This window comes from Phoenix dactylifera, chromosome 8 (genome assembly GCF_009389715.1).
Source record: "Phoenix dactylifera cultivar Barhee BC4 chromosome 8, palm_55x_up_171113_PBpolish2nd_filt_p, whole genome shotgun sequence".
Lineage (NCBI taxonomy): Eukaryota > Viridiplantae > Streptophyta > Magnoliopsida > Arecales > Arecaceae > Phoenix > Phoenix dactylifera.
In genome coordinates, this window is record NC_052399.1 from 9,607,840 (window position 1) to 9,629,084 (window position 21,245).

Consider the following 21,245-nt stretch of genomic DNA (forward strand, 5'->3'; position numbering starts at 1 on the left):
ATGTAATGGCTCTGGTGGCAAAGGTTTGAGAAAGACCATAAGCGCACCCAAAAAAAAGGAAAGAAATTGTGGTGTAAAGAATTAACCAATGTCTCTTGATGGACCTTTAAAACGCTGCTCTAGAGTAAAATATCGTTTTGTTGTTCAGACTTAAAAAGGTTAGAAGAGAGGCCCCTGGCCTACACTGAAAGGAAGCCTCATGGACTTCCGCGGTGAATGTCCTAACAAACCCCAAAAGACTTACGGCCAGCCCCCATAATGTCAGAACCTCTGCTTACGGCCCTCATCCATCTTCCTTTTTCTCTCAGGCCTATCAAAAGTTTGGTGTTGAATCCCTTTCAGGCTTTAACAGCATCAACCACTAATAATTTGAAAATCCTAAAACACCTCAGTACGGTCAACAGAGAATTATTAAGTCCTCTGAGTCGAACATTTTAAGCTCTTTTGTTTTTGTATGATTTTAGCACACCTCAGCATAACAAAAGGATTGCATGTAATGAACTATTAAATCTTATCATTTACCATTTGACGCTTCTGTTTTTTTTTTTTTTGGTAAAAATTTTTTTTTTTTTGGGGGGGGGGGGGGTTCCACCAGGAAATGTTCGATACAGACCACAAATTTTTACGTACCTTCTCCAACCCGTAAGCTCCTCCCACTGGGATCAACACCCATATGTGAGTACGCATCCCAGCGCCATCTTGGTACCAGCGGACCAGTAGCGCTTCCACCAGCAATGTCCAGGCATAGGGCATCCGGTCCCCGAATTTAATCGACGTCCGCGCATTTTGAACCTAGGCCACCCTGATGGAAGCTAACATTCCGTTCCATATGTGCTACCACTTAGCACCTTGCCTGCTTAAGGAGCGTTACAGTTGAGAATTATGGATGAGCTTATGCATTGTAGTATTCTTTCAACCTGTAATTATGGATGGGATTCCACAAGGCTATGAACTCAGGATCAGATTCACTAGTGGGAAAGCCTAGGAACAAGGAACGTAGGTCTCACAGTAACTGTTCAACTAGAGCCCTTAAGTCAACAGCTCAGCAGCAACTTCTTGCTAAGCTACTATTCTTGTAGAATCCTCTTCATTAGTTACTAGTCTGGAAGCTCCAGATATCCTCGTTTCTAGATATTGTCTGAACAGAAAGTGAGTCAGGAAAAGATAAAAGAATTTCCATTCGCTATGTTGATGAACCTTTAGATTTACACTGTATTCAAAAATATATCATACATGATTGATTGGAAAGTCAGCCAATCACTTTATCCACGAGTGTTTTAAGTATATAAAAACCACTGAAACCATATTAGTTTAACTAGTGATCTGATGCGTGGTTTTTATTCAGCAAGAGATAACGGAGCTTCTTCAGACAGTACCCTTATACATATGGCTTGCTTTGTGGCGTGCTGCCATTCCCAACTAGAAGCCCGCGTACTGTGTGTAGTGAGCATATGCTTCCGATGACATGCCAATAGGAGCACGGGTGACATAATCGGGAAGATCAAATGCATCAACAAGTTCTCTAGCAACCCCTCTCACCTGGAAACTCAGGTACTCTGTCAGCTTGTGAATTGCCTGAGAGATGAAACAGCCCAGTATAAGACAATCATACATACCTTTGACCAACTAGCATAAACCAGATGACAATCAAATATCATGGCACAAAACATACCTTTGCTTTGTTTGGGGCCACGTAGTCGTCATTACGATATGTTCCATTATAGTGCCATATACGATCCAATGCATATAAGTCACAGACTAGCTTCAGAACATGACGTGTATTCTTATCAGGACAGCTGCAAAAGTACCCACTGGTAAAACATATGCATGAAAAGGGGAAATGATCGAAAAATAAGAAAAGTTTACCTTTGTACAGAGTTGATGAACTTTGCCAGGATGATTGACTCGATGTGTGACTCTGCAAGTGTCAGCAGGTGATTTAAACATCTGTTCCATGCTCCAAAGCCTCCAAGTCTCGTGGAATGTTTTTGCAGCCGTACGGCAACAGTTTGAAGTAATCGTGATGTTCGGTACTGTGTAAATAAGTTTGTATAAACCATCGATACAGAACACCGTCGAAACATAGAAACTCAGTTATAATGACAAAAGTGAAAAAAGTTGCAGCTCACTCTAAATGCATCCAGCTGGAACTTAGGATCTCGCAAATGGTCTTCTCTTTCCCAGCGAGCAGTCAGAGGATTTGGTTGGGATAAATATGAAGCCATGGACTCTCTCAAGTAACTCCATGTAGCTGTGAGAGTCCCTCCTTGAAATTTTTCCTTGTACTGCTTCAAGAGGTCTATGGCAACCTACACAGGAAAAAGGAAATGATTAAATCACAACCTATCATTTAAGTAATAAGAGTGAGTTACAGCTTTACCTGCTGCAGAAGAACTGTGTTGTCCCCTTCAAATGTCTGAAATATGTCATGGTCATTCCGCAAGGTACCAAAACGGTTCACAGCTGCATAACCATGACCACCACAGGCTTCTCGACATGTGCTCAGTGACTTAGCAGTATATGATGTGATATAAGCTTTGAGGCCTGCTGAAAGAGTATGAACATCACTAACAGCTTCATCCTCATGTGATTTCTTCATCTCAGAGTACTTATCCACCAAATACAGAGTAGCGAAGTGGAAGGCATATGTTGATGCCAACATTGGCATGAGTTTGTGCTGCTGAGACTGGTAATCCAATATACTGACCTCTGGCTTCTTGGGAGGACCAAATTGCTGGCGAAGCAAAGAATATCTCACAGCAATAGTAACTGCTATTTTCAGAACACCCACAGAGGAGTATGCAAGGCCAACCCTCCCTCCAACAAGTTCTCCTAGGGTAGCCGCAAACCTTTTATTGATGGATGGGAGGCTGCTAGTGTACTTCCCATCACGTGAAACATCTCCAAATCGGTTAAGAAGATTATCTCGAGGAATCCTCACAGAGTGGAACCGCAATGCACCATTGTCTACACCATTTAGGCCAATTTTGTGGCCACAATCATTTATTTCAATCCCAGGAAGAACAGAATGGGTTTCAAGGTCTCTTATGGGAATAATGAAAGCATGAACACCCATATCAGCAGAACCTCCTCCCATTCCTTGGAGAGGCAAAATCAACTTTGCAAAAACAGTTGCAAATTTTCCATGGACTGCAGCATTTCCAATCCACCACTTGATGGCTCCATCATTTGGTGTGTTGATTACAAACTCATCAGTGACAGGATCAAAGGTGGCAGTTGTTTGAAGGCCTTGAACATTGGAGCCTACAAGAACAAGAAAGTTAGGCCAACCCAAGGTGTTATGCTTGGTACAATAACAGGAATAGGCATGATATTTAAGTCAGATCAGATGATTCATTTGTGGCACAGACACATGCAAATGGTGCACAATGTCATTGCAACAGCAGGTCAAGAGAAGGACTAACCATGATGAAGTTCTGTCATAGCAAAGCAACCAGGATAGTCCAAATTGTCAATTCCATCAAAGTATTTATCCCTGTGTTTTTTGGTTCCTAGGTTGATCACTGAGCCTCCCCAAAGGCTACATGATAAGTAGCTTAAAGTTACTACACAATAAATATCAGTAAAATACAAATAACTATTTGTTGATAAATGATTATAACATTCATTCGAGAAAAAGACATTCTAGCATATCCCATCAGTCCAGAAGCACCAAATGAAGCTTAAATTCTCTCCTTATGGTCAGGCGATGCTTTCTTACTGCTGAAACTAGCATAAAAATATCCCTTCAGACTTTTTGTCCACAAGGGATGTTGATTCAATTAGAATATTTTCACTTTTTTTTCTAATGATTAAAAATAAGGATAAGAAGTTTAGAGTAGGGTTCCAAAGATGTCAACAAAGAAACGGGATATATAGCTCCCTCAAATATATCAACTCCATCCATGTCACTGCGAGCAAGGGAATTGGCTGCATTATTAGATCCCATTAGAATGTGAGTCATTATTGAAATAAAAGTAAAGGTAATCTCCCTCTATAATAATGTGCACACCATGTTGAAAAGGAAATAAGCTTCATATGCAGCATTCCACCTCTCACCTAAGAGGTGCTGTTTATGTCACGAAAGGTGAAAAGGGAAAGTCAAAGTGCTTTTAACGATGTAGACATCTTTCACCCTCTCTTTTTAATCTTGCCACAAGGCCACCGTGGATCTCCTCTTGGAAACTAAATTTCTTCAGCAATACGTAACCAACATTTCCACCACACATGTATAACATCAACCTCTTGCAGCTTGCTTGCTAGTTGAAATTAGTGATGGTTTGACCATAAGTTAACTTCTACCAATCATCATCCATTACCTGCCAGCTGTGTTACCTGAATACTCGTGTTCCACTCCAAAAATCCGTGCCAGATACTTATCAAATCCTTCAACTGCAGCTCATAGGGATTGGTGGACTTGTATTCTTCTAACAATGAATTTGACCCGCTGATCCGGCATTAGAAGTGAGCATTCGTTCTTTCTAAATTTGGACAATTAAGGATTCAAATATTAGCATTAGAGTTGGATTCTCCTTACCATATGGGTCACATGCTATGTGCAATTATCCATTTGTAAACAGGCTAATAGTACTAAATTTTCAACCCAATTGCATGCATATGCTACCATAGATTCATAATTGATTTGCTGATCCATATAGTTCATTTCAAGCAAGGGATCAACAATTGAAAGAAAAAAGGCTTAGAACTTGATTCTCTGAAAGAGTCACCTATAGGAAGCTCAATATACCTGACACCAAAACATAGTGCTTAACCCACATTAATAATTCACCATACTATGAGCCTTGTGCTGTCTCTGTAGTGCATATTTTCATAGTTAAAAAAGCCATTAAGCAGGGAAAAGGCTGTAATTTGCTGCTTCTATTTCAGAGTTTTGACCTCCAATAGAAGGTATGGTATACAAAGCTTCTGCGAAATGATATCTTCACAATAGCCCTTCAACTGCTTGAATTTGCTTATAGTTTCTCTAAGAATGATACGTTAATACCAAATAATCAAAATAATTATGAGCAAATAATAGGTATAATTATCATTCCCTTGGTTAAAAAACTTAAAAAGAACAAAACTCTAAGCATTTAAAGCTCATCTTAGCTAGAATCAACTGCTAAGCCCGTGAGGTTGCATATCATTCTCTAATTGAATCGGATCAATCAAAACCTATGTATTATTTCAGGCCTATCCATCACCCTAAAATATTCCCAAAAGGAATTTTATCCGGAGAACCCAAACAGAGCAATACTTTAATATACCAACTACGAAATTCTGCTGCTTTCCGATTCCTAAGATTCAAACCTCTAAGAAAATATAGCAGCCTCCAAATCAAACCCGTCTTCCAATACCTCAACTTGAGAGTTAAAAACAACCTCTAAACCAAACCCCTGGTCAGAAACACTTGAGATACCCAAACCCCATCAAAGGAAAAGGTAAATCCCCACCGACAAAACGCATCGACAGAGAAAGCCATCATCAAAAACCAAGTCCACCAATTCTCAACAAACAAATCGAAAGAGAGATTGCAAACCCGACGAAATGGAAGGGGAGATTCACCTGTACTGGACGCCCATCTTGATCCCGAGAGAGATGTCGATCCCGCCGGCGGCCTCGGAGATGGCGAAATAGAGGGAGGGATCCTCAAGGACGTAGCGGAAGGGGCGGATTCCGGCGTCCCGGACGAGGGCGGTGAGCTGGCGCATGCAGAGCTCGCGGTGGTCGGCAGTGGAGATCTCCACCGGCGTCTGGAGGTCCGGCCGGGACCGGAAGAACTCGAATACCCTTTCCTGGATCTCCCGGTGCCTCCCCCTCATGTACTGCGCCAGCTCCGCCACGCTCACCGCCGCCACCTTGTTCTCCCGGCTGCCGCAGGGGAGCGCCGCCAGCTGTCCCTCGCCAGCGACGGATGAAGGGGAGGGAGCAGAGGGGTGGCGGATGTGGAGTAAGAGCTGCCGGATGCGGCGGACCGCCGGGGAGGAGTCGCCGTCGGGCGTCGGGTCGTCCATCGTGGTCGGGAAAGACAGAAGGAAGCGAGGAGGGTTCGGAGGAGGGGACGGGTCGGTTATTACGGCACGGGAGGCGACGTGGCAGGAGCGGTCCGGTGCACGTGGCGAGATAGTATTGGTTAATGTGGGCAATTTATGTTTTTTGGGCGCGCTTGCCGACGTCAGCAGATGAGGATTGCATGTGGGGCATTTCGCCTACTCTATCCGATGCGATAAGCGATGGTTCGGTTGAAATCCGAATACGAATAAAACTTTTAGTATTTATCTAATATTTATATCTAGGAAGAATTATTCTATCTGATTTTATATATAATTTTATTTTAATTTATATAGTACTTATAAATTTTTTTAAACAACATATAATCACATTAATATATTATTAATTTAATTTATCATTTAATTAATAATATTTTTGATGTGGTTATAAAATTTAATTATTTAATTTATATTTAGTTTTCAATTGTCTCATTATATTTATATTCGTTTAAAATGTATATAGCTATATATTTTTTATATCCGATTAATATCTCTATTTATATCTATATCTATTAAATAAATATAAATACAAATTAAATAATTAAATTTTAGCTTTAAGTTAGGGCCACCAAAAGTCTTATGAGCAGCATGTTTGAATGAGAATTTTTTGTTTAGGATTAAGTGGTTCAGGGGCCCTCTGTACGGAGATTCCTCCATCAAACAGCATAATAGAAGAAATGGCAAGCAAAGTTACTGTCTTAAAACAGTGGATGGTACAAACAAAGACACAAAGGACCATGGCACGTGCTAGCTATCATTCTCTGTGACCGTCAGAATTACTGACATCAGTGATACAAATCGCAACGCATTAACTTCTTCTGTGAAAAACACAACCCAAGTTGACGCAGCTGGCGAGGATACGCTTCAATCACTATCCAACAATGCAGTGCTGTTTGATGGAGTCAACAAAATTTATGAAGCGTGATTATGGATTTGGTATTTGAATATCGACGATGCTGAACTAATAACGCAGACCATGGTGACAAAAAAAATTAGAACACATAAAAGCTTAATCGACGATTGGAAATTGTCTTTCAAATGAATCAGGTAGCTAGTGACAACATAGAGTTCGACGTATGGGGCATGATTTATATGCATCAACATTTGGAATTCGAAAATAATCCATACTTTTCAACCTAACATTATTCAAAGATATGCAGAGAACATTCATGACACTCCACAACGAAGTCACACATCTCATGTGCAATCTTTCAATTGTTATAATCAAATTTAAAAACCTGGAGATGATTTACAACTCTCACCTTGCCTCCCTGTCAAGGAGTTGAGAACCTGTATGAAAATAAGTGCTCGTGGAGAATGACAAAATTACGAGGCAATACTGAAACATTTTACGTCATGAAAAAAATTAAAGATATCATCTACCCACTCCAATATCCGGTTAAGATCAAATGCACCCCACAGAACAATTCCAATGAACTATGAAGCCCAGATTCATACACCAAATCTAGAATATGATCACAACCAAAAAAACACGCTGATATCTTATAACAGACTAACAGCCCCTCTGGTCGCAACAGATAAGCATGATAACAGGCAACAAGAAGCCACCAAAACAGGTGCCAACATGCAATCATCACGAGATACTTGATGATCCATTGTCAAAACAATGAACTTAATAGCAGCACCATAGCAACAATGATTAAGAAACCACATCATATTGCTGCTAAACAACCTTGGAAGTATTGTAAACCGAATAACATAGAAGTTATAATTAGAATCACCCTTTCAAAACCAAAGCTCTTTCTCATTTAATAATATTCCAAGTCCACGGATAAGAAAACCTAAAAGAGACATTATCTCAAATTACCTACTAGCACAGAACAAAAATCAAGCCGTTGTCTTCGACAACACAACCATATGTAATATAAATAAATGATAAGCCAACACCTAGCATCGCCGCTCGCACACACAATGACCATAACTGACGATACCAAGGCGACTGGCGACTCCAAGCCCCACCAATGCAGAGCTCTTCTTGGTTCACTTTTTCTTTGCCGCCGGTTTGGTAACCTTGGCTCCAGTTGGATCCTTCTTCTCCACACTCTTGATGACACCAACTGCAACCGTCTTCCTCATGTCCCTGACAGCAAACCTCCCCAGAGGAGGATACTCAGAGAAAGTGTCAACCACCATAGGCTTAGTGGGAATCATTTTTACAAACCCAGCATCACCATTTTTTAAGAACTTTGGCTCCTTCTCCAGCTCCTTACCAGACCGCCTGTCAATCTTGGTTAAAATCTCAGCAAATTTGACAGCAATGTGAGGGGTGTGGCAGTCAAGGACTGGGGCATAGACATTCCCAATCTGCCCTGGGTGGTTCATTATAATAACTTGTGAGGTGAAGCTAGCAGCCTCTTTGGCCAGGCCATCCTTAGAGTTGGAGGCAACATCCCCTCGCTTCAGATCCTTAACTGCAACATTCTTAACATTAAAGCCCACGTTGTCACCGGGAAGGGCTTCCTGGAGAGCCTCATGGTGCATCTCCACAGACTTGACTTCAGTCGTGAGGCCAGAGGGCCCGAAGGTGACAGCCATTCCAGGCTTCAGGATTCCAGTCTCAACACGCCCCAGAGGGACAGTTCCAATGCCTCCAATCTTGTAGACATCCTGAAGGGGAAGGCGCAGGGGCTTGTCTGATGGACGCTTGGGCTCTTGGATCATGTCAAGAGCTTCCAGTAGGGTTGGGCCCTTGTACCAGCCAAGGTTGGTGGATCTCTCGATCATGTTATCACCTTCAAAACCAGAAATTGGGACAAAGGGAATCTCTTCAGGGTTGTAGCCGACCTTCTTGAGGTATGAAGAAACCTCCTTCACATTCTCATCATACCTTGCCTTGGAATATTTGGGTGTGGTTGCATCCATCTGTCAACAAATGATATATAAGCTTCATTATGAATGCACGACATGAAGTAAGAAATACTTCCTATCAGTCTTATTTGTGGATTGCATCCTTACCTTGTTGCAGCAGCAGATCATTTGCTTCACTCCAAGGGTGAAAGCAAGAAGGGCATGCCCACGAGTCTGAGGTGTTCCTGTAATCATATTCTTGATGAAGTCACGGGGAATTGACCAGCTTCAAACCCACGAGTAGTGGAGTCAATAATGAGGACAGCACAGTCAGCCTGAGATGTTCCTGTAATCATATTCTTGATGAAGTCACAATGCCCAGGAGCATCAATGACAGTACAGTAGTACTTGGTGGGCTCGAACTTCCACAGTGCAATATCAATGGTGATGCCACACTCCCATTCAGCCTTAAGCTTGTCAAGAACCCAGGCATGCTTGAATGACCTCTTGTTCATCTCAGCAGCTTCCTTCTCAAACCTCTCAATCACACGCTTGTCAATGCCTCCAAGCTTGTATATGAGATGTCCAGTGGACTTCCCAGAATCGACATGGCCAATGACCACAATGTTAATGTGAACCGTCTCCTTTCCCATTTACAAGTTCACGAAGGGCTAAGATCTGCAAAATGATTAGACCTTGATTACTAAACGATGTAGATGAGGTTGACAAAATCTGCAAATTTCCTTTAGTGCATAGATGAGTTGTGCAAACTGCAAAGTTCACAGACAAAAGGGGAAAAAGCAACAGTTCAACCTAGCAGGACAGACAATGTAACAGAACTCATATATTAAAAAGGTCAGACACCATTCCCATTAACAATGGTGTGAGCTACAATATCCATAGGTGCATGACCATGGCAATGAGTCAGATTATCTTAGATTAAATTTGACAGTGATAGTCAAAGGAAATGCTCAAAATAATCTTAAAACATCAAATTTCAAATAATTGAGTCCGGAGTTCAGCCATTAGTCACTTGATGGACTACTGGACTTTGTATCTTAATTCCACATATATTTCAGGACATCTGTAACAAAACACAATAAAGTTTTATGTATCTGAAGCTTAAGCTCCATTGTAAGTCAATAGGAACAACATTCTGATAAAGCTGGCAGCAGAGATGATCAGGCCTCTACTACTGTACAAGACTGGAAAATAATTGTATTAAATGTTAAAGGCTAAGAAATTGTAAGATCTCCAATAGAGTTTTCATTTTTAATTTCAGACACTACAACTTTGTCGTATGTATGATATGCTGGGATTCTTCAACCATACTGAAAGAAGGATATGAAAGTAGAAAACAAATCCAAAGAAAATCACACAATTTTCAGAAGCAAATGAAATTGCATATAAATAGTTGCAAGTATATCAGATAGCATAAATTCCCAGATGATAAACAATATTCTAACGTTAGACAAATAAGGTGGGAAGTGCTCGTAAAATCCATATGCAAAGAACTAAACTAATCCACTTGGCAATATGGTATTGAAGTCCTATCCATATTTCCTTTCCTTTCCTTCTTAGGTGTCTTTCGTTGCATTCTTAAATTATCAACATCCAAATTCAAATGCTTATGGCATGTGAGGTTATTGCATCTTTAAAGTTAACAGATTCATCAATCTCATCTAAGTTTATAAAGTTTTCTATTTCTTCACTTAAATAAGCATAATAATCATCTAATTATAATGGAGGTTCTCGAGATCTTTTCCTACCACAAAGTTGATCTAAAAAAGATTCGCCACTTTCATTGATGTTCTCACTGATAAATTCTAGTGGACTTCTTTGTTCAGTTACTTCTAGAGGGTCATTAGTTATTGATCGGTGGTTCTGATTAGGTTCTTCTAGGAATATTGCATCTCTACTTTTGACTAAACCCTTGTCTTCATTACAAAATCTATATCCTTTTGAAGCTTCTAGATAAGTAATATTTTTCAAAATAAGTATCCACCTTACTTCTAAGAGGTTGTGGTACTAATATATAAGCTAATAAACTCCATTTTCTTAAGTTGCTTAGGCGGGGTTTTCTACTCATCCATAATTTATATAAGGTAGACTCTATAACTTTATTGGGAACCCTATTTAATATGTACATTGCAATATTTAATGCTTCACGCCAGAAAACTTTAGGCAGAGAAACATATGCAACCACAAATCCAGTCATATTTAAAAGAGTTCTATTATACCTTCCAACAACACCATTTTGATGTGTAGAGTAAGGATGGTAGTTTAATGAATAATTCCATTTTCTTTACAAAATTGAGTAAACTCAACGGAATCAACCTCACCACCTATATCAGTCCTAAGGACTTTAATTTGTCTACCCAACTGGTTTTCTACCTCTGTTTTGTATTTTTTTAAAAAAAATTAAGGTTTCTAATTTTCTATTGATCAAATAGACATAACCATATCCAGAAAAATCGTCAATAAAATGAGAAAGTTTTCTTTATTTCTATGTATTTTTATATTCAAAGTTCTACCATATAATAGTAAATAACATCAAGCAATGATTGCCCTAATTCTTTTTGGAAAAGGAAATAGACATTTTACTAGATAAGCTATATTCACATGTTTAAATTCAACATTCTCTAAATTAGTTATTAAACTTTACTAATTAATCTCTTTGTTTTATCCTTACCTTAATGACCAAGTCTAAGAATGTCAAGTATAAGAATCAACAAACAAAGCATCACCAATATAAGCAAAAGAAGATGCATTACTATTGTTACCAGCACCATTAAGCATAAACAAATTATGACCATCAACAAGTCGGTCCCAAGCATCAATGCAACCATCTTTCCAGTGATTATTTTAACCAATAAGAAGAGTACATCAATGTCTTTTTGGAATAAGACAGAGATAGAAATAATATTATGCCTCACATTGAGCATAAAATACACAGATTAAAACAAAATCTTCTTGCCCAGCATTTAGACTGCAGGTTCCTGCATCTAAAACATTTGAACAGGTGCAACTTCCCATGTAGATCTTCTTTTCACTTGATCTGAACTCCTCAAAATTTTCAAAAAAATCTTTGGAGCAAGTGATGTGACGATTTGCCCCTGAATAAATCCACCAGCCATTGATATCTCGATCAACAAAGAGGTATTTAGAACAAACACAAACAAAATTCCTTCCACCATTTGTTTTATACTTGTCCATTTCTATTTTGATTCTGTGAGCAATTTGCTTTCAAATGGTCTAGACTTCCACAGGTGAAACAATATTTCTTTGATTGATCCACTCGAGTTTCTTAGAAAAAAGGGTTTTTACCCTTAATTTTGAACTATCCTCCATTTTTATTAAATTTACCCTTGAATCTATTACTATTAAAGATTTTTTTATCATTTTGTTTTGGGGCTTCTTGAACAATCAAGTATTCATTTTTTTAACTATATTCATGTGTTCTTGTTCAAGTTCCAGCTGCATAGGTAAGACCATTAAATTCAAAAATTTGGCATTCAATCTTAAAGCTACCATAATTGTTTTCCATAAAGGAGGCAAGCTATTCAAGATGGTCGAGACCTGCATTTTCTCATAAATTTTATTTCCAGCTATTGCAGGATCTTTAGCCATCACCAACATTTTATTAACATGTTTTACAATAATATTTCCTTCTTACATCTCATAAGACTTATATCTATCAAGAAGAAGTTGAACATGTATCTTTGAATATGTGTCATACTTTTTAGCTATTACCTCTATCATTGTTCTTCTCATTTCATATTCTTCAGACACTCTAATTAAATCCTCTTGCATGAAAGTTAACAAAGACAACTTAATAATCAAATCATCTTTTTTCAATTTTTTTCTAATTTCTTCTTCTCATCTTCAGTTGGTTTACCACTAAGTTTCTGATTGTAAATTTTTAGAATGTATAAAGTTTATCTTGAATCGACATATTCCACCTTATGTTTCCACATAGCAGAGTTAAATCCATTCAACTTCTCAATTTTAAATAACTCATTCAAGACAAACCTATTAGACATGATGATTAGCCAACTGATTTTTGCCTCAAGAATTCAATTTACAATAAGAAAAAATTGACCAGATAATGCTAAGAATACCCAATGAAGTAGCTGGATTTAGCTGATTGTTGTGATCAGTGTGTAGCTGTTGACCGGAGAAGTTTACTATCTCTAGATGCTCCTAATTGTCCTCAGGGTGCAGGTGCAAATGGCACACAAAACGGAGACAAATCAGTAAAATATTTGTTCTTCGAAGTTAGGATGGCTAGGAGTGTTGTGAGGCATTGGTTAACACATGTTGATTCTTAGGAGTAGAGGAACAAAAGTTATTTTCTTTTTAATCTACGACTTCTCAAACTCAAGAAGCCACGATGAAACAAGGAAGAAAGAGAACAAACCATGCTATCTTCTCTGTCAACAACTGCAGTGTAACTCATAAACAGCCACCCCCTTGACAACAACTTCCACACTCTCCTCTATAGGCTTGGTATAAGATGATCTAGGAAAGTTCCAAAATAAAACAGTGAAAGGAGTCCAGCAACAAAGCAGCTTTCTCCTCCTCGGTTTCCATGTAAGCTTGGCTCTCATACGAATGACAACAAAATGGGAAGGATAAGATCATCGCCGATGTCACAAGATAGGGAATCACTCAAGCTCGCCTAGCCAAAACGTGGATATGGAAGGATCTTTTGGGTTGATACCACATTCGCTCTCAAATTCCAGCTGTTAATTTCATAAACATTAGATCCTGAAAGATTAGATCTAAGCTGTTATTCCCCTTTTCTCTAACAGCTCCTTTTTCCCCTAACCGTTAACTCATATACATTAGATCCAAGATTTACGATCACAAACCTGGGGGTAAAAAACAGCCTCCAAAACAATTCTTAAACATTAGATCCAAGATTTACCATTACAAACCCAGAAAATCAAAAATCCTGATACCCACGCAAATTCCTGGGGCTCGTCGATCTTAAATCTAATGCACAATTATACCTACCATCAAATGAAAAAAAAACGAACCAAGAAAACGAGGATTTCAAACAGCAATCAACCAGAAAAAAATCAAAACAAAATAGAGAACTCAACGATTTGATCGAAACAAAAGGGATGCTGCAAGAAAGGTGATCTAACCGAGAGGGGGGATCGGATCGGCGGCCGCCTCCCTACTCGAGAGCTCTTAAAGAGTACGGGTGCGAGGCGAGAAACGCCTGCGGGCGTCTGCCGCGGTTTATCGTGGTGCGGATTACCAAAACGCCCATAGATTTCGGTGCACTGGGAGGGCAGTTTCGTCATTTAAATCGCCATTTTTAGAGGCTCCCGATCGGCGGACGCTAATGTGACGATCATGCGGGGGTATGTTTGGTACATACTGGTTATTCGCTGGATTATATTTTTTCCGAATGAAATTCTTTTAGAGGCTCCGGATCGGCGGACGCTCATGTGATGAACATGCGGGCGTATGTTTGGTCCATATTGGTTATTTGCCCGGATGAAATTCTGAATTGTTATAAATGGTATAGTACGGATATGAGTCATCTGACCGATAATCTATATGAACTAGAAGACACTATAATACAGATCACAAGTTGGACGTGGTGTTTATAATTAGATTTAAATAGATTTGAATTCTTAGTCTGACAAGGACGTTAGAGAGTATGTAATAACAGTCCTACACTAATTATCGCCGTTTTGGATAAAGTCAAAAAAATTCAAATAATATCTTTCGACTAACTTTTCAAATAAAGCCGTAAGCCTTTAGTATCATTGTTTTCCGTAAAATAATAAGATATGGGAATAGACTCGTGGGCCCGTGGTATGGGTATGATCTGATAGATCTTGGTCGTTTGTTAACATCGGATGGTTATGGGTTACTCTATATCATTTGGTTACCGCACATAATTAACGTTTTGGTAAGTTACAAAGTTACAACTACATTATTCTGCTAGGTTCAAATTCTACGGATTTGGAGAAGAATATTTGGGAGACGAAAATACTTATAAATCTGTTTCGATAACAAATGCGGGCATAGGTCTAAAGCTGGGACAGGTAATTGACGAAATCAGACATACGTCAAAGTGGTAGAAGCTAAGAAAAACTACATGCTCCAATCGGAAAATTGATAATTGTAACAAGAATTCAGCTGATCAAATTGTGAAAGTAAGTTTGGGAATGGTTATCTTGGTCAAAGAAAATATCACCTGAATTTTCAAAAAAATCTACTATTGTCAAAATTATCTAAAATAATGAAATGCAGAGGTTATGCCAGATTCATATGACCAATTTTATTTTAAGAAAATACAAAATATAAGCAATTCTTGTTACTCTATATGGCATAATCAACAGAAGTACAGCAAATATATATATATATATATATATATATATAGCGGGTCAGAAATGTATAACCAAAGCCTGACCCGTATTCAACCCATGAGCCACCAATCCATTTAAGGCCAAAGTCTATTGAGTCTTGAATTTTGTATTAAATAGGAAGGCTATTTTTTTAAGATTTTGGAATATATATATATATATATATATTTCATATATGAATATCCATATACATAGTGTTTTTATAAAAAAAAACATTACATAATCTAAAGTTGCTAGGTGGTCGAGATTCGCTGATCCATGCCCGACCTGCGAACGCGACAGATTGGGTTAGATTGATTGAGTTGGATCGAGAAGACGACGGAACGAATTGGGTCAGATGTTGCCGCCCTATTAAAAGGTCCTGTTTAAAGCTCGTCACGAGATCCCCTATAGATTCTCTCACGTGCACCGCACGTGCCAATACAGCGGCCCTATCTCAAGGCCATCCCTTTTCTACCCCTACCGCTGTAAACGCACCGTAGAGGGAGGGAGAGAGAGAGAGAGAGAGGCGGCGATGGGAGACCCCAAGAAGAAGAAACGGCGGGCAAAGAGCAAGAAGAAGGCGGCCGGCGAGCAGAGCCTTTTGTCGAGATACATCCGCGACTGGGTATTCCGCGACCCTCCCCCTACCGCCACCGATGACTTCGCGCCGCCACCGGTCGCCGCCCACAGGGCCGCCGACCGCGTGGTCTTCGAATTACACTCCCACTCCAAGTATAGCGACGGGTTCCTCTCGCCTTCGGCTCTGGTGGAGAGAGCCCACAGGAACGGGGTGGGTCCCAAAAGCTCTTCCTCTACTGTTCGATTTGATGTTGGCCGCGGTTTTTATGATTGGATTTCTTGGTTTCTGGGGATAAATTCTGTTATTCTTTTATCGATTTTAGAACTTTTTTTTTTATTATTAAAAATGTGATTTTTTTTTGCTTTGTTTTCTTTTTTGTGAATGTCGAGGATGATTCTTTGAGATTAATTGTTGTCTCGAGGGTTTTAGACATGATATCTTGGACGGCTTGCATTATGTTCGATGTTTGTTGCTTTATATGTTTCGTTTGTGAAGCTAATGCTATTTGTTTTGTTTCTTTTTTCATGTTTATTGTGCTGGAGGCTGATAATTCTGTCTGTATTTCATATTTTTGAGGAGAGAGTCTTACGTTTATCCTGTCTTATTTGTTTTATTTTGAAACGGTTCTGGCAGAAGTGGTTGGAAGAGCATGTCATTTTCTCTTGAGGCTCACATATAACTTGCTCCTTGGTTATATGTTCTAGAGGTTGTTATCTCTCATAGTTTAGTTGATTGTGAAATGTCAGTGTTTACTTATTTGTAGATTTGGATGAGGCTTACTTCTAGTACCTATAAGTAGGGCGTCCTCTTGTTAGCCAAGTGGTGGAGTTATGGACAGAGAAAAGGATGGGGAAGATGGAGCTGAATGAAGCACATTTTATCTCAGCAAGTTATTGGCTTATGCCGGCTAAATTTGCCCTCGAGGGAAAATTTTATCAAAGTGCAATAAGGCTTTTAATGCTGTATGTCTCACAATGTTTGAAAAACCAAGCTTGATGCAATAGAAATGAGAATGCTAAGATAATGCACAGTAACACTAGGGTGGATAAAGTGAGTATATTAGGGGGGAAAGGAGTTGCGCCCGTTGAGGATGAAGTGAGAGAGATTGAGATGTTATGGGCATATAAAGCAAGGATCCAGCAAGAGCTCTGGTAAGTAAAGGTTGTTGATTCTTATTTAGGAAGAAAAGGATAAGAACATGGCGACATGGATACATGATTTAGAAAAGCTGACAATAACATTAGATGTAGCCCTTAAGAGGAATTATTGGTGATTAAGGATCCCTAAAGTGGGCAATGATAGTTGAAACAATGCTTGGTGGCTGTGGTTATGGGAGTGTGATGAAAGAGATGCATTTGAGTGTGCACTCATGGAATGAAGACTGTCAGGATAGATGGAGTAAATCTGAAATTCAGGAGGCTTGAGCTTGAGCATGGTAATTTCATGGAGCCATGAATAGGTGTTGGCTGCCTTAATGAACTTTTTTAATTTTGGTTAGTTATAACCATTATTTTTTTATCTCATATAACTGGCCAGCTGGATACCTTTTCTGCTGTAGGTTCTATGATACAGGGTTACCTTCATGAGGCACATCTTTAAAGATGTTAAATCCCCTAAGTAATCATGGTTTGAAAGTGTTAGGGTGGGATTAGGTGCCATTTTATTTTCTTTTTTTGGTTATATGTTTTGACTTATGGGTTGATATTGGTTTAATTGGAGTGATGATTATATTGATTCTAGATTTGCAGGGTCTATCTATGTAAGAGTAAGACAATCCCAAGTGTTGGAAGAATGAACTCAAAATTTCTAGTTATCTTCACATTTGCTGTCTAGCATGGTGGATCTTTATGCTTTGCTGTAAAAATAAATATTTGACCCTTGAGGAGTTGTTTACCTTTAAATGTGGATTGTGGGGTTGACCAAAATCCCTACATTAATTTTCTTTTATCTGACAATAGAATCATATCTACACCTTTTTGAGAGTTGATAATCAATATTGATTATCATCGATTGGTTTAAGAGGCTTTGTAGTGAAGCTTCAAGAATGTCAGATCTATCAAGTTGTGGCAACCAGTCATATTTGGGTCAGACCTGGCAACATCAATAAATGGCACCATTTGGAAAGTCTGGGATCCTGTGATTCCAAATTCTAGGATGCCAGATTTCTTTTAAAAGTTGATTTCTGGCATCCTTGAATTTTTGGGTTTGGGCGTTTCCGGCCCTCCTGGTTGGGCTGATGGATTCCTCTTGCCAGATGTCTTGGTGTTAGGAAGTCTTTGTTAGTACTGATTAACACTTCAATGATTGTTTTATTTCATTGTCCAATATTGTATTTGCTATTCGAAGTTGGCTTCTATTCCACTTTCCAAATTATGCATTATAAAAATAATCTTTTTTTGATTTGTTTATTACTTTCATGGACCATATGTTAAGGGATATAAAAAAAATTAGATTTCATCATTATTATGAGTTCACAAATTTCTGCTGAGTATTTATGTTCCTCTTTTTATTAGAATTTGTTACATATAATTTTTTAATAAAATGTTTCTTGAATCAACATATAATAGAGGAAACATGGAACATGATTTGATAATCATGTGTTCAGAACAGGTGAAAGTTCTTGCTCTAACAGACCATGATACCATGGCTGGCATACCAGAGGCCATGGAAACAGCCCACAAATTTGGCATGAGGATAATACCTGGTGTTGAAATAAGTTCAGTATTTTCTCCAAGGTATTTTTCCCCTCTATGTTGTGCAGTACAAAGTTTATATTGCTTGGTTGTTTTCTGTTATAACCATAGTTGCCACTTTCAGAAAGGAGCACGATAGTGACATGCAAATGACAAATGAGAAATGGGCATTGCAAAAAGTTTCTAAGATGGACATGGAAAACATAAATATAATCATGAGAATATGCATGGGAAATTCACTTGAGACCATTGTGAAAGCTATCAAGAAATTGGTTGTAATGGTTTCCCTAGAATTATTTATTATTCCATCACATTTGCAGCAGGTTAGTTGTAAGTGTTCTGAGGGTTCTTTTGGCTTTTCTCACTCATTTGCTCGTTACAAATAAATGGAGTTCAGGAAAACCAGGTTTTTCATAGGAAATACATTTCTGTTATGATAAATTTAGCAATTTGGTTTTAATGCCAGCTCTCAAGTTTTCTAATCTTAGAGATGTTTAAGCTAGTAAGAGACTCTCTCTCGCCCCTTTTTCACTTTGGAGGTTATGTTAGTTAAAGTTTTCCAACTATGTATTTTTTTGCTTTTTCTTATTTGGAATTTGAAAATGTGGAAGGGAAGAACCTGGAACTGGTGAACCTGTTCACATCCTTGCATATTATGGAAGCTGTGGGCCTGCAAAGTATGAAGAACTGGATGAATTGCTATCCAGCATCAGAAATGGCCGTTATGTCCGTGCTAAGAATATGTTATTGAAGTTGAACAAATTAAAAATTCCTCTAAAGTGGGACCATGTTGCCAAGATAGCAGGGAATGGAGTGGCTCCTGGGCGGTTGCATGTGGCTCGGGCTATGGTTGAAGCCGGCTATGTAGAGAATCTCAGGCAGGCTTTTAATAGATATCTGTATGATGGTGGACCTGCTTATGCCATGTAAGAACACTAGCCCTGTAACAAAAGAATTTTAACCTGTTGAGTTCTGTGTTACTCTATAAAGCTGGCACTTGTTTTGCACAGGGGCAGTGAGCCATTTGCAGAGACAGTAGTGCAGCTGATTTGTCGCACTGGGGGTGTAGCAGCTTTGGCTCACCCATGGGCATTGAAGAATCCAATTCCTGTTATCAGGGGCTTGAAATCTGCTGGCCTTCATGCTATTGAGATCTACAGAAGTGATGGGAAGGTGGCTGGTATCATTTTGAACTTGAAATATTTTAAAGGATTTTTTCCCTAAAATAATGGGATCAATGGGTGTTTGTTGCATCATACTGATAGATAATCATAGAGAGCATGGACTTACTATGACATTTCTGTTTTTAGAATTCCTGGAATGTTGATACTTTTGGATGGATATTTCTACACGCCATGATACTCCTGGGCACCCCAAAACTGGAGCATCCTACCTTGTCAATTGGATGTTAGGGCCTTGTACAAATTATTTGAATACCTTGTCAAAATATATTTTATAGAAAGTTATAATACTTCTTAACTAAGTTGAAGTAAAATATTGCATAAAAGGTAAAACGCTCTTTGCTAAGTAGTGTGCTTAGACCTTTATCCTCAAAAAAAAAAAAAAATGCTTTGCAAAGTTCCATACCCTTTTCTTCTTTTCTCATAATGTAAATCTTATTGAAATAAAAATACATTAACTAGTCAACTTAGTTAAATTATTAATGTACTTCGATATTTTCGTATATTCAGTCTTTAGATATTTATATTATATCGAAGTGTTTTTGTAAAGGTTTTTAGAAGTTGAAGTGTTGGGACAGTTTGGGCCAGGGGACATTTGGCACCTGTGCCACATGCCCAAGTAACACTGGTCATATCTATGGTTTTCTTTTCCCCCCTTTAGACATGTCTTATTCATCCCCATGAAAGATGATTACTTCTTTTAACAGGATTCAGTGAATTAGCCGAGACATACACACTTTTGAAGCTTGGAGGATCGGATTATCATGGAAGAGGTGGGCATGATGAATCCGGCCTGGGAAGTGTTGATTTGCCACTCATATCTGTTTACGGGTTTTTGAAGATGGCTCGTCCTATTTGGTGCAATGCTGTGAAAGACATCCTATTAAGTTATGCAGATGAGCCCTCTGCTGCGAACCTAGAAAAAATTACGAGGTTTCGAAAACTGAACAATCTGAAAGGTTATTCAACTCCTAGCTGTGGTAAGGATGTTATCGATCAGTGCCTATCTTCGTGGCTGACAAATGACGAAAAGGAGGGCGACGAATTTGAGGCCATCAGGATGAAACTTGCACACATTGATATTAGTAATGAGGGATCGCAAAAGCCTATAGTGAAAGGATAACTTTCGGGTATATTCTTTTCTTAATAGTCCAATCTTCTATCAATTTTACTTGTGATTGCTGGATGACATCTTATCATATTTTAAATGCTCGGTTGACAATATTCTTACAAAGGAAGGAGCACAAGGAGATATTAAAGGGAAAGCATACTTTATCTTTGCACTTTATCTGTGTTCAATTTATGACACTTGCACCTTCAGTTATTGAGGCACAACTTGAAAGGTGCTTATGCCATGTGATGGTTTTGTTATCTTGACATCACTGAACTTTGAATAAGGTTCAGGCCCTTTTATCAGATGAATTCACTTTACGTTTTATGATACTCAAAACCTCCAAGAATCCATATTTATTTTTGTTTTGTTTGGGTCACACTAGTTTCATATGATAACTTTTATCAATCAATATCTTTTTTTTGGGTACTGGATCATTCAAGAGACTGTT

The 21,245-nt window shown here is 38.7% G+C and overlaps 3 protein-coding genes across 6 annotated transcripts; 1 reads left to right on the forward strand and 2 right to left on the reverse strand.

The window, feature by feature from the left end:
* Positions 1-1,150: 1,150 nt before the first annotated feature.
* LOC103717225 (acyl-coenzyme A oxidase 2, peroxisomal) lies at positions 1,151-6,050 on the reverse strand. Its single transcript, XM_008805531.4, has 7 exons — positions 5,566-6,050; positions 3,426-3,541; positions 2,381-3,264; positions 2,130-2,309; positions 1,867-2,033; positions 1,673-1,796; positions 1,151-1,575 (listed from the first exon to the last, which is right to left on the reverse strand). The coding sequence occupies exons 1-7, from the start codon at positions 6,012-6,014 to the stop codon at positions 1,420-1,422; spliced, it is 2,076 nt and encodes a 691-aa protein (XP_008803753.2). The 5' UTR covers positions 6,015-6,050; the 3' UTR covers positions 1,151-1,419.
* Positions 6,051-7,794: 1,744 nt separating this feature from the next.
* Positions 7,795-14,117, reverse strand: LOC103717226 (elongation factor 1-alpha-like). Of its 2 annotated transcripts, none has more exons than XM_039128881.1 (3): positions 14,012-14,117; positions 9,027-9,536; positions 7,795-8,933 (listed from the first exon to the last, which is right to left on the reverse strand). In XM_039128881.1, exons 2-3 carry the CDS (start codon positions 9,111-9,113, stop codon positions 8,052-8,054), a joined length of 969 nt encoding a protein of 322 aa, XP_038984809.1. In that variant the 5' UTR covers positions 9,114-9,536; positions 14,012-14,117; the 3' UTR covers positions 7,795-8,051. The 2 variants fall into 2 exon arrangements, with proteins under 2 accessions (XP_038984809.1, XP_038984810.1); XM_039128882.1 differs by lacking the exon at positions 14,012-14,117 and having other exon boundaries at positions 9,027-9,103; positions 9,142-12,958.
* Positions 14,118-15,726: 1,609 nt separating this feature from the next.
* Positions 15,727-21,173, forward strand: LOC103717243 (5'-3' exoribonuclease-like). 3 transcript variants are annotated; one of them, XM_026808496.2, is made up of 5 exons: positions 15,727-16,019; positions 18,420-18,544; positions 19,114-19,428; positions 19,513-19,682; positions 20,391-21,173. In XM_026808496.2, the coding sequence occupies exons 1-5, from the start codon at positions 15,762-15,764 to the stop codon at positions 20,804-20,806; spliced, it is 1,284 nt and encodes a 427-aa protein (XP_026664297.2). In that variant the 5' UTR covers positions 15,727-15,761; the 3' UTR covers positions 20,807-21,173. The 3 variants fall into 3 exon arrangements, with proteins under 3 accessions (XP_026664297.2, XP_038984813.1, XP_038984811.1); XM_039128885.1 differs by having other exon boundaries at positions 19,513-19,675; XM_039128883.1 differs by lacking the exon at positions 18,420-18,544 and having other exon boundaries at positions 15,747-16,019.
* Positions 21,174-21,245: the final 72 nt, after the last annotated feature.

Bases quoted from the DNA above. Each gene is read 5' to 3' on its own strand.
- LOC103717243 (XM_026808496.2), top strand. From the start codon at position 15,762: ATGGGAGACCCCAAGAAGAAGAAACGGCGGGCAAAGAGCAAGAAGAAG. The intron at 16,020-18,419 runs GTGGGTCCCAAA...TGTTCAGAACAG, and splicing joins AGAGAGCCCACAGGAACGGG to GTGAAAGTTCTTGCTCTAAC. The intron at 19,429-19,512 runs GTAAGAACACTA...TGTTTTGCACAG, and splicing joins GGTGGACCTGCTTATGCCAT to GGGCAGTGAGCCATTTGCAG.
- LOC103717225 (XM_008805531.4), bottom strand. From the start codon at position 6,014: ATGGACGACCCGACGCCCGACGGCGACTCCTCCCCGGCGGTCCGCCGC. The intron at 3,542-5,565 runs GTGAATCTCCCC...CTTATCATGTAG, and splicing joins AAGATGGGCGTCCAGTACAG to CCTTTGGGGAGGCTCAGTGA. The intron at 1,797-1,866 runs GTAAACTTTTCT...GTACTTTTGCAG, and splicing joins TTCATCAACTCTGTACAAAG to CTGTCCTGATAAGAATACAC.
- LOC103717226 (XM_039128882.1), bottom strand. From the start codon at position 9,511: ATGGGAAAGGAGACGGTTCACATTAACATTGTGGTCATTGGCCATGTC. The intron at 9,104-9,141 runs GTCAATTCCCCG...ATATGATTACAG, and splicing joins TACTCGTGGGTTTGAAGCTG to GAACACCTCAGACTCGTGGG. The intron at 8,934-9,026 runs GTAAGGATGCAA...ATTTGTTGACAG, and splicing joins TGATCTGCTGCTGCAACAAG to ATGGATGCAACCACACCCAA.